General features: G+C 38.5%; 2 protein-coding genes across 2 annotated transcripts in view; both read right to left on the bottom strand.

Annotated features, from left to right (window-relative positions):
- The window catches only part of LOC149255199 (protein SENSITIVE TO PROTON RHIZOTOXICITY 2-like), a 140,298-nt gene that overhangs the window by 98,336 nt on the left and 29,341 nt on the right, over positions 1-12,621 (bottom strand). The gene's annotated exons all lie outside the window — the stretch shown is intronic.
- LOC149255200 (protein SENSITIVE TO PROTON RHIZOTOXICITY 2-like) lies at positions 1,239-2,990 on the bottom strand. The gene has a single exon (XM_089457181.1). The coding sequence runs from the start codon at positions 2,807-2,809 to the stop codon at positions 1,430-1,432; it is 1,380 nt and encodes a 459-aa protein (XP_089313307.1). The 5' UTR covers positions 2,810-2,990; the 3' UTR covers positions 1,239-1,429.

The raw sequence follows: 12,621 nt of genomic DNA, 5'->3' as shown, positions 1-12,621 counted from the left end.
GGGACAACCGAACCTCCATCACGTTGGATGACTACCATGAATACATGTGTTTTCAATGTTTTACTTGTCTTTTGGTGCTTTTAGCCTTCTCGGTTTTAGATAATGTCCTTAGTATCTTTTTTGTACTTTTGTCATATGTTGTATGCGTTGGTCAACAAACCTAGTCGGGGTGAGACCACCTATTTTTTGCTGCTACTCTCAATGTACATATTTTTTAAGAATGAATAGAATTTTGACTTACAATTTTTTTTTATTTTATAAAATCTTCATTTTAAAAAAATAATCAAAAGAATGCTCTCAACTAGATAAAAAACTTTTATGTATCCAAGGAGGGAAAAAAAAAAATGATTTTACAATTTCATATTATCAACGTGCATGATTGATATAATAAAGAAATATCTCAAATTAATTAAAAATAAAAAAAACCATTATTTTTTCAAATTTATTATAAAAAAATTAACCGAATTCTTTATATTACAATAAAATTTAAAATATTATATTAATTTCATTTCCACCTTTAAAAAATTATTAATTAAATAAAAAATATTAAATTCTACTAACTAAAAATAAAACTAACCTAACCAATACTATAATGTAAGCACCACTCTACTACGTCCAAAACTATAATCAATATCCAGAACATTTTTCAAAATCTGGTATTTACCGAAAATAAAATAAAGCTCCGCTTTGGAGAGATTAAACGCTAACAATAAAGTGTTTATAAAATACCAAATAACGTAAGCACTTTTTGTACTGTATCCAAAACCATAACCAATATCCAAAACATTTTTCGAAATCTATCTTTTTATTTACCAAATAAAATAGATCTACTTAGCTGAGTATAAACGTTAATGATAAAATAAAGCCGAACATGGTGGAGAATCAAAATTAAACCATCAAGGCGCACATATGGAAAATTATTTTTAATTTTAAAAATATTAGTGAATATTATTAATTTTAATACTTAATTTATAAAACGTTTATTGATATATTTTTAAATTATTTAAATTTATAATAATTATATATATATTTTCTATATAAGATTTTTAAAGTAAAATAATTTTTATATGGTAAAATTGGGACCAATTATTTTTTAAAAAATGAAAATTAATTAATATTTTTTTTGAAAAAACAATAAAAAATTAACCGGCTAACAATATTAATCCCTAAAATTTTACATAAATAAATGATTATCCACTTTCTAAAACATATAAAATAATAAACAATCACATAAAAAATTTTGAACAAAATTTAAACCTTACATATATTATATTATTATCGAAACATGATGAGCCATATACATAATTTTATTTAGGGATATATATAGATTCAAGCCGCTGTCGGCGCACCCACAGAGAAATGTACTTTTCAAAAATCCCAAGAAAAACAAAATCCAGAGAACGAAATTTTTCTTGTCTAACCAAACAAACTAGCCTGAAAAACCTCCCCAAAAGATGTCGGATTTACAGAACCTACCGTCACTGTCGTTTTGCTGGTTCGATCCCGCGAGAAGCAGCATCTCATCACTGCACGAATTGCCATAGTCCTCAGTATTATTACCGAGACCTGCTGCATTTCCCACAAAATAATCCGGCCAATTTTCGTTGCCCCGGGTGCTATTTTCCCCTTCCGATTTGGCAGTGACATCGTCGGAAGGAAGCGCGGGACGGTGCCCTTCGAAGAGGCTGACATGAGCGAAAAGCTTGTCCTTCCGAGTGAACGTGGTGCCGCAGGAGCACTGCCACCGATTGTGCCCGCAGATTTTCCCGTGGGTTTTCAGGTCTCCGACGACGGAAAACTGCTTGTTGCACTTGTTGCAGGTATACATCTTCGGGCAGTGGCTCCGCTTGTAGTGGTTTCTCAAAGAGGCGATGGATTTCAGGGGCTTGAACTTGCGGCTGTTCTTGTTCCGCCTGCATCTTTCGAAGGGGCACGAATACCTCCTCGGGGAGTCTGGACAGGGCGCCGAGGGTTTGGACATGAGCGCCTGGTGTGTTTTGTATTCGTTCCCGTGGGCTCGCATGTGCATCCGGACATTGGCGTCGCGCTTGAAACCCTTGCCGCAGATCTCGCAGAAATGCGTGTGCTCAGCCAGGATGTCGCTCTTGTTCATCTCCACGATGTCGTGAACCAGATTGTCCAATGCTTCAATTTTTTCATCGGTGTCCGGATACGAATTGTTCGAATTGGCAACCTCTGCCCCGATACCTTTAGCGGCTCCATCAGGTTTCTTGAACCCTAACCCTAACCCCTCTTTCCCCGCCTCGGCTTGAACATTAATGCTACCGAAACCCTCAAGATCGACAGCAGAGTCGACCGATGTTGGATTCACAGTCCCCCGACCTTGAACGGAGGCTAAAACCGAGGCCGCTGTCAGGATAAGTTCATACAGGATCGAGGATACAATCCCTGGTTGATCATGGCGGCCTTCTTGAACGAATGCCTCCAGTTGTCGGGCTTTCTGCTGAAGAACCGAAAGATTAGATAAAAGAACATGAGTCGTGGCGTTGAAGGCGTCGGCCACTGGCGGCACTGAGCTTAGATTGCTTCCCTGCAACATCCCCTCGCCGTGCTGAGGGAAATGCGAAAGGGGGCTAAAATTATTGACAGCGCTTCTCGAGGAGGAAACGACAAGTCGATGAAGATCGGACAAAACTTGTTGGCGACGATCGTCGAGGTTCGGAAGCTCAACGTTGGGCGAGTCGAAGAATGGGAGCTGAGCAAAACAATGGGGGGCGAGGTAGCGTCGATCGGCCGGTTGGAAATTGTTGTGGTTAGCGTCCATTGTTGTGGCAGTGCTGTCAATCATATTCTTCGAAAAATATGTGAAATTCGCATGGATTGAAAGAATGCAGGACTATATTCAAGAAAACAGAACAAGAACAAGAACCAGTGGTAGAGATGGTGCATGGAAAAAATGCAAGTGGCCGTTCTGGTGCTGGGAGGGCGTGCGCGGGCGTCACGTCTCACGAAAACGAAATGCCAGGGTGGAATTTGGAGCAGTGAAAACATATGCCATTTTCTTTTAGTCTAGTGATCGATATTTATTTATATTGAGATGAGGTGGCACTAATGTTAAGCTATGGAGGTGTGGAATATTTAAAAGGAGCCAGTGACCTGTCACTGTACGACAGAGTTGATGTCGATGTCGAGGATAGGTGTGGAATATTTAAAAGGAGCCGGTGACCTGTCACTGTACGAGAGAGGTTGAGGTCGATGTGGATGTGGATGCGGCAGGTAAATGGATAAAAGACAACGTTGCGACGTAGAAAGAAAGAAAAAAAGAAATTATTTTAACCTGTCATGAGGTTAAAATATGGAATCTAAAAATATTAGAAGCGAAAAAAAGTCGGACTTTCTGTTGGCATCAGGGTGTTTTCAACACATAAAAACATTTTTACTTTATTTAAAAAAAAGCATAACACATAAAAACATTTTAAAATTTAAAAAATGATAAAAATTAAGTAAAGTATAATTTTATTTTTAAATTATTATTTTTATCAGTATAGATTTATTTTAACCATAATCATAGATCTAAATCTAACAAATGATAAAAATAAAGTAAAGCATAATTTTAATTTTAAATTATTATTTTTATGAGTATAGATTTATTTTAACCATAATCATAGATCTGGGTCTAACTTGAGCGGAGAGATTGATTTTTTAAAGTTATTTTAAAGTACAAAAATTAATATGTAATTTTCTATTGTTTAAATCATATTGAAATCACATAACATGTGTATTGAATCATTTTATCAGCGCACATTAAACTGATTTTTTATTATTAATATTTCAATATTAATTTATATTAAAAAAATGTATTCATAATTCACATTAGATATTTTATTATATACAACATTAAAATATAAAAATATAAATATATATGTGTGAGAAAGAATATATATTTACAAATAGTCTTCACATTGAGTTGTATAATGAGCATTTTGGTTCAATTATTGTTAAATAATATAATATATATATATATATATATATATATATATATATATATAAATATATATACATTTAATATTAAAAAAAATAAGTATTAAAATTTATGTTTTTTTATTTATTAATCTTTGCAGTAGCAAATTTATATCACATAGATTGACTATGTGGCCTCAACTTGCGCTGAAGGGAAACCAAGTTTGTTAGCCAGCGATCCGTATTGTAAGCCATCCAAAAACAATAAAGTCTTAATCTCTCTAGCCAAGCTAGATATGTCTCTGTTTCATGTCCATACACTACATATCTATCTAAACTTATATTTGCATGATAGAAATTAAAAGCTATCAACATAAAACAAAAGTATGCATAGGAAGCTTCAACAGGTACCGAATCCTAAGCTGATGCCCCAGGCATCTCATTCAGTTCCAGTATGCAAGGGATGTGGCAGTCAATTCTATCCAGCCTGATGTCTTGTTTATGAAGCTGGAATAGGATTTTCTGCAAATCCTGCTTGTAACTCGGCATACCTTGGAGTGTCACTGCCATTCCAACAGAAATTTGTTCCATTGCTTTGCCTAATAAACTCTTCATCAACCAATAGAGGTATAGAGTTTGTTTGAACTACGTAATTCTTCCTCTGGTGTTGCCCGGATCCGGGACTAAAGTCCTCCAGTTGTCCATGTCTTCCTCTGTCTCACTGCCTTGTTTTATTTCCTCCTCCCACTCTTCTAACCATTTTTGCATTCGTTCATTCGTCCCCTCACAATGAGCCTCCGCCGCTTCATTGATAAGATGTTCTACTGACTTCCTGTCGTTTCAAGGTTCCGACATGCTTGGCTCCTTGTCTTTCCTTGGTGTCGGGCCTCTCCTTCCACGACCTCATCCTCTCGCAAGTCGAGCCATGTCCATATTTCCTGAACCCTGGTGACAACAACAGTTTGTTAATCCAAAACAAAACACTGTAGTTTGGTACCTTTCCTGAATTGTTTTGACAACACTATGCGCCACCCCCTGCTTCTCCTCTCCCCTTGCTCTCTCAGCCTCGGAGCTGGGGTGGTCCTCAGACCGAACCCTGCAATGGGGTTGGTTCCAGCTACCCGTTGTCGCTCCCCTTTTCCATACCCAATAACTTCCGTTCACATTCAGGTCAGCCTTCCCTTGCCTAAACCATTCATGTAGTCCCCTCCTCCTTACAGATTGCTAGGAAGAAATTGGGACCCTTGCCCCCTCTGCCCAGGAAGTAATAGCGTTGCCTCTCACTGTTTCCCATTTAGCTTTCCAATCGAGGTCTCTGGCTTTGCCATAGTCCCGAGAGGAATTCCAGTTAACCCAACACTTGCTTTGCCTGCAGCTATAAGGTCTGCCTCCCATGCAACTTATCGAGTGCTCCCCCCTTCCCCCTTCTTCCATCTCATTGCCCTCACCCATTTGCCTGCTAGAGTCAGCCTCACACCAAGCGCGGTTTAAGGAGCCCGATATTTCCAAACCAGGCAGCATGAGATTATCCCCCCATCGACCATAGGCACTACCCAACTGGCAAAGGATATAGACGTAGAACTAGGCAATTGCCACCAATTGCCTTCCCCATTGCCACCAGCGATTCTCTACCCCCAGGACATCTTCCTATTTACCACCCTCTCACCCCAACAAAACATACCTGGGTTCAATTTCCAGTTGTCTCTGAGCTTTGAGTCATAGGGTCCATCTCCTTTCCAATCCACTGCAACACCACCTTATGCCACAGACATACACTCTCTCAACGCTTGCATGCCTACTGTTATATACCTAGGGGCGATAATATGGGCTATAAAGGGAGGTACCCAAGGTAATAATATAATAATAGGATGGGCCATAGTAATAAATAAGGTGAACCTTAACCCATATCATGTAAGGGACCACAAGTAGTTTGTAATAATGTAATGGGCCCATGGTATTAGTTCGATGGTATGAGGGAACCATGGTAATGACCCATGGTATTGTATGTATGAGGCCTATATAGAGACTAGAGACTCCACATGGAGAGATGTCAAGGAAGATAGTCAAGGATTATTGTATGAACATGGATATGGCTTGTGGAGTGTTCTCCTTCCTTAAGGAGTGAATGTATGGTGTTGCCCTACCTTAAGGGTTGAATCAATAAAGTGAAGCATTTTTATATATTTCTATCTTGTTATTCTTGGGTATAGTTATATTTTTGGTATCAGATCTATAACAGGTGGTATCAGAGCTATAACAAGTGGTATCAGAGCACTTTCTTGGCCAAAAAAAAAGTGGAGAATTTTTTTATTTTTGCAGGATTTCGGGGGCGGCGAGTTGCAGATCAGATCCACACGTTTTGGTGTAAGATCTGCAAAATATAATTGTAAATCTGGATTCTATATGAAAAATACCCGATTTAAAAAAAAAAAATTGGTCGAATCGAAGGTCGGATGAAGGAGATATCACTGATCTAAAAATCAGTGGTGTTGTAGACAATTTTTCGGGGCAGCGAGTTTGTGGCACAGATCTGGAAGTCCTGGTGCTAGATCTATAAAATTTAATTACAGATCTGGATTCTTTGTGAAAAAATACTCAATTTCAAAAAAAAAATCAGTCAAATCTAAGTCCAGATGAAAGAGATATCGCTGATTTAAAATCAGCTTTTTTTTGTAGAAATTTTGGTGACGCAGGAGTGTTGCAGCGCAGATCTGAAATTCGAGTGCCTGGATCAAGATTTCTATCACATTGACAGATGCAGAATGGTTGTTTCATTTCCAAAAATAGGTCATAATAGGGATTCTGAGCAATATTGATGGAATTGTGGCCATTTCAAATTTTCGCCAATTTTTTTGTGATGGCGGGCCTAGATCAGAGTTTGAGGGACTTGTATAAATTTGATTGCTCTCATCCAGCCAAATGGCTAGCACAAATGGGAAAATGTTTTAGATTGAATTATATCATGGATGATGAGACTCAGCTGAGTGTGGGAAAAATGTACCTGGACAATGAAAGACGGCAATGGTGGTAATGGTATCAACGTTGCTATTGAAGGCCCTTGACTTGGGACATATTCACAAAAGCTCTTATGGACCACTTTGACCGTAAAACTAATCTTGTGGATAAGCTCACACAGACATACACACAACCTAGCAAAGATTTTATTTTTACAGGAAAGAAGGAAACCAAGGAACCTAAAAGGTTATTTTCTGCTGGTATCTCCTTATTGCAGGTTCGTAGATTGATTCAGAAAGAGAAATCATTGTTTCTATAAATCCTAGTTGCAAGCATAATTTCATCAATGTTAATTTGGCAAAAAAATTGCAAATTCCAACAAAACACATTGAAAACACACAAGTGGATAATGAAGATGTTCAAGTGTACAAGGATTTGAAGATTTCCATGGATAAGTATGTGTTGCATGGTGATTTTTATACTTCAAAGATGGATAATATGGATGTTGTTTTAGGATATTCTTGGATGGAATCTATGGGTACTATCAATATTAATGTGCAGAAGAAATTCTTGAAGCTCTGGTATAAAAGGAAGAAAATTACATTACAGGATATTTCCATCAATAAATAGGTAGAGTCCAAGGAGGTTGACACAGAAGATGTTTTAGGCACTGACATATCAGATGATGAGCAGTTGATGGTTGACAATCAAACACAAACAAAGACTAAAGCCGAAAATATTACAGGTGCTGACACATCTGATGAGAGTTCAGTGGTTGAAGTAATATTAGAAGATAAGACACCACAACAGGCACCACAACATGCACCAGATAACAGTCAGGCTCCAGTAAGGGGTGAATTAAAGAAAAAGACACCGTGGGTTAAAACTTCAACATATCATCACCCACATCACCCCGCAAGACAACCATCAAGATGGCAACCAATTAGCCACAAGCACAACAACCCCCGTAAGACAGATAGAGAGGAGCGAAGATCCACTTACTACACATCAACATAGAAGAGCTACCACGGTCAACTTCCATCTCAAGCGAGTGAAGCACCGACGAGACCGAGGGTTCACCTTTCTTTTAGATGGCTAGATGCACATGAATGGTACGAGTAGTCTACTATTTTGAGTAGATCTTATTATTTGTGTTCTTCCCATATTTCGGGGACGAAACATGCTAAGTGGGGTGGAATGCTATATACCTAGGGGGGATAATATGGGGTACAAAGGGAGGTACCCAAGGTAATAATATAATAATGGGATGGGCCATAGTAATAAATAAGATGGTTAACCCATATCATGTAAGGGACCACAAGTAGTTTGTAATAATGTAATGGGCCCATGGTATTAATTCGATAGTATGAGGGAACCATGGTAATGACCCATGGTATTGTATGTATGAGGCCTATATAGAGGCTAGAGACTCCACATGGAGAGATGTCAAGGAGATAGTCAAGGATTATTGTATGAACAAGCATATGGCTTGTGGAGTGTTCTCCTTCCTTAAGGAGTGAATGTATGGTGTTGCCCTACCTTAAGGGTTGAATCAATAAAGTGAAGCATTTCTATATATTTCTATCTTGTTATTCTTGGAGTTGAGGAAGTGGATGATTCTTGTTGCTTCCTCTAGCATATCTCCAAGTTCTATTTTAACCCTTTCAATGACTTCTCTAGCCTGCTTTATCAAATCAATCTATTCAAAAATGACCTAGATGGATGGCCAAATATCTTTGATAGAGTCAATGATATTGGCCCATAGTTGTTCTTTAGCCTTACCTATAGGTTCACTCAATGTCAGTTCTTTCTTTGGGCTTTTTATCCTTTCATTCATCCTTGTAGCCTTTTGCTATTATTCTTTATGCATGATCTGGGCAAGTTTGCACTCTGTCTCCAAGCTGGTGACTTTCTCCTTAAGTTTGTTCATCTCATTGGTCTGAATGGACATTTCTTCCATTTCTTTGACCAGCCTGTTTGCTCCATCACTTGTGGAGGCTGTTGCTGTTGAAACTGTTGCTGATGTAGTCGGTGCAGGTGTAAGTAGTGCAGTGGCCATTGGAGCAGTGGGAGCTAATGCTGCCACCAAAGTAGAAGGTATAGCTGTGGTCACTGTTGGAATGATAGTTACAGGAGCATTATCAATACTAGCTTGTTTGAGCTTAATCAAGCTATCCAATTCTTTCTCCATCGCCTTTAACTGGTCATTCAGTTGCAACACTAAGTCCATCATTTCCTTATTATTGGTCTCGTTTTCCAGGACTTCTTTTGTCTGTGGGCCTTGCAAATGAGGCAACTTGAGCTGTTTCTTGAGGGCTGCTATGTCCTTATTCTTCTTTTTTATTAGTTTCTCTGTGGCCTTAACATCACTTGGTTCATGGCCCAATTCAATGACCAAGTCCTCTAAGGACTTTATCCTGGTATCTTTAGCCTGTGAAGAGACCTTTTCCAGCTTGAATTGAGTTGTTACATTGCCCAATGAATCTTGCAGCTTGTAAGCAGCCATGGCCTTTGTTGTGAGGGTGGAGTAGATCATTTCTACAACCTACTTGTGAAACTCTATCTGATCAATGGAATGAACAACCCTGGCTAACACCTCAAAATTTGTCTTCTTGTAGTCTGCCGAGGTCTTCAGTTGCTGTACAGTGGGCTGCAAAAATGAGACCTGAATTTTTCCTTCTTTGATGTCAAAGGCTAACATCAGTCTAGTCTGGTTTGGTGTTGTAAGCTTGAGGTATTGGGCATATGTCTTTGCCTTCAGTTTCTCATTCCTCATCTTTATCTCTTTGAATCTGTCTTTGCTGTCCTTTTCCTTGTCAGCTGGTTTGACATAGGAAGAAACCTCCATACTCTTTTGTCTCTCTATCATCTGTGCATTGGAGGTTGATGGTTTTTGTGTTTCCTCTAATGCAGTTGCTTCTTTACATTTCTGTCTGATTGCCTCAGTGTCAATTATTTCCTCTGATGCAATATTCTCCTCATGTTCAAAGATAGGATTCAACTTGGGCCTCTTGCTTGGCTCAAACAGCTCATCAGTAGTCTCCATGGCAGAGCTAGATGCCTCATCCTTTCTCCTCTTAGGATTCTTCTCCTCATTTAGTGGAGTCTGTATGACGAGAGGAATGTTCATTGGCTCCCCTTGTTCTAGAACCTACAGGAAAGAGTTGTGATCAATTTGTCTTTCCAAATCAATAAGTGTGTTATCTACATCCAATACAGTGTTGTCCATGTCAATTAAAGTGTTCTCCACCCACTCATCCTGGTTAGAATATTTCTCAATGTCAGGTCTTGGGTGGTGGATGTATGCTCCCAACTTGACCCTGAGTCTGAGCTTGTTTATGACCCCATGAGGGTCATAGTGCCACATGAAACTGTTTCCGAATTTCATTAGTTGAAGTAACCTTTCAGGCTCTAGTCTAGCCTCTCCGTTGTTGCAAATGAATGGGCCCATTTGGTTTTTTACTTTGAACTGTGTTTTCTTCCTATAAGCTAGGAAGTGGATCTCATTAGAGCTCATGATTTGTCTTAAGTACTCAAGAGCAAATATCCTCATAGGGAGGTATTTGGGCAACTCATAGGGGGCTAACTCACAGCCATAAATTCTGATCTCAGTGTCGTTTTGGTACAAGTACCAATCTCCCACCTCATTGTTCTTGGCCAATTGCAATACTCTCTTGATCTCTGGGCTGATTCTAGGCTGAGTCTTAGAAGTCAGCATGTTCGTGATTGGGTACACAAAAGAGTCTATGAAGTATTTGTAGGTGAATAATGTGGAAAACTTGTGGACTAAAGGTGTCTAGTAGATTACTGATCTCTCCTTTCCCTTGGTGTCCAATTTCTGGATCCTTAAAGGGAACTTATCTGTCTGGTAATACAAGAACATATGAAACAACACTGAAGAGTATTAGAAAACTCTTTCAGTGGGCAGTGTAGTGAATCTGGGGGTCTGTGGGCTTTTAATCAGGAGCGGTTAGAAATTGGTGCGGAAATTCATTTAGTGAACAGTCATAGTTTTTTCTTTCAGCGGGGAGGCGGTTTAGGGAGCCATGGCACCGCTTTTGAGTGATGGGTGGTTTTTTCCTGAGAGCACGCGACTTAATGCAGTGACGCCACGTAACCCAAAGGGGGCCAAGCAATACCGCCCATATCACGTGCTCTCGGGCCAGTAAAGGTTGGGAGATGAATGGGTGCGATATGGGTGAGGGCCGTAGGATCTGGGGGTGCAAGATTTAACGGCGATCGTGTGGTGGAGATGCACAATGGGAGATGGGGGAGACATTTAGCGGGGCCCAGGGGTTAATTACACTTAAGTGTAATTAATCAATGGATAAATGCAGGTTTATGGAGTGGGCCAAGGTTTTGTTGGGAAAAGGATATTGTAGCAGAGTTAATAAAGTAATGTGGGGGGGAATAATAGTTAGGATGAGAGGTTTTAGTGGGTTTTTTGGGGTTTTTAGGAAAATTAATCAAGCGAAAATGATATTTCAAAGGGGAATGGGTTTCACACTAAGGAAAATGGGTTTACATAAGAAATGAAATGGTAAAAGGGGAAATTAGTAAATATGTAGTGAGATGTAAAATGAAATTGGAGAAGTTAACCAAATGAACTTATGAGCATCCTTTTTATTTCATAACTTCTCCTACACACTGAAACACATAATTAAGTATGAAAAATGTGCTTTTGCCTCAAATGCTTGTATTTTTGAACCTTTCTTCTACTTACCCTTTTACTTACCCTAACATTTTTTCTTCCTTTTATTGGGTGCACTTAAGCTAGCAAACCATTTTCTTTCCTTTTTATTTTATGAAACAAATTACCTACTTCTAACCTTATATCTTCCAAGGGCTCAGATTAAACTGATGAGCTCCTTTTGTTTCTCTACCTATCTACTGATTTGCCAAGATTAAACTGTTTGTCTAGATCTTTATTCTCCAACTATAAACATGAAATTTAAAGCATGAAGTAGTCAAGATTAAACATTTTGACTATCATGCGTAGTGGCATGTTTGACAAGCTGCACACAACCATTATTTTAAACAGTAAAGTAAAAATTATTGGCACTTGGACTTGCACATTTTCATGATATGTTTTTGTTTGTGGTTCATATTTTTTTTTTTATATCTTTTCTTATTCTTTTTGTCCTTTGATATTTTTTTTAAGACATACCTTTACATTTTTTAATTTTAATATGGAAAACATTTGCAGAGAGCAAAGATATGTACAATATTACAAGATTTAACCTCAACCAATTCAAAATTATGAATTCTATCACTATAAGACTCTAATAGTGGCTCCACATGGGGATGGCATTTCCTGGTGAAATGTCAAGAACTGTAAAGATCAATAGCATTTGAATTGTGATTGTAGTTACCTTGTGAATTGTCCTTCTGTGATTCTGCTTTATTGATAGTTATGATAGTGAATCCTTCAAATCTCGGGGCCTTCTCTCCGGGCTTCAACTTCAAAGGATTACCATCCAACCCAAACTAACTCTACATTGTTATGTACAATGATGAAAAGTAAAGTGAACTATTATGAGTCAGTAGAAAAATAATACTTCAGCATTCTACCATTAACAGGTCCTCCTAGTAGATCTGATCCATCTATCTCTCTCAAGAAAAAGGCATTGTTGCCCCTGTAGCCATAAATGACATAAGGCCGTTGCCACAAAAAACCAAATTTTCCATGCTTGCCTTTGTCTTTTCTCCTTGAATCCCACATAAGGACTTTGCCTCCTATGTAAA

Source organism: Pinus tabuliformis, chromosome 7 (genome assembly GCF_031772625.1).
Source record: "Pinus tabuliformis cultivar Carrire ecotype Pingquan chromosome 7, CPIR1, whole genome shotgun sequence".
In the NCBI taxonomy this organism is placed as follows: Eukaryota; Viridiplantae; Streptophyta; class Pinopsida; order Pinales; family Pinaceae; genus Pinus; species Pinus tabuliformis.
Note: the sequence above shows the minus strand (reverse complement) of the source record. Positions and strands in the feature narration are given on the sequence as shown.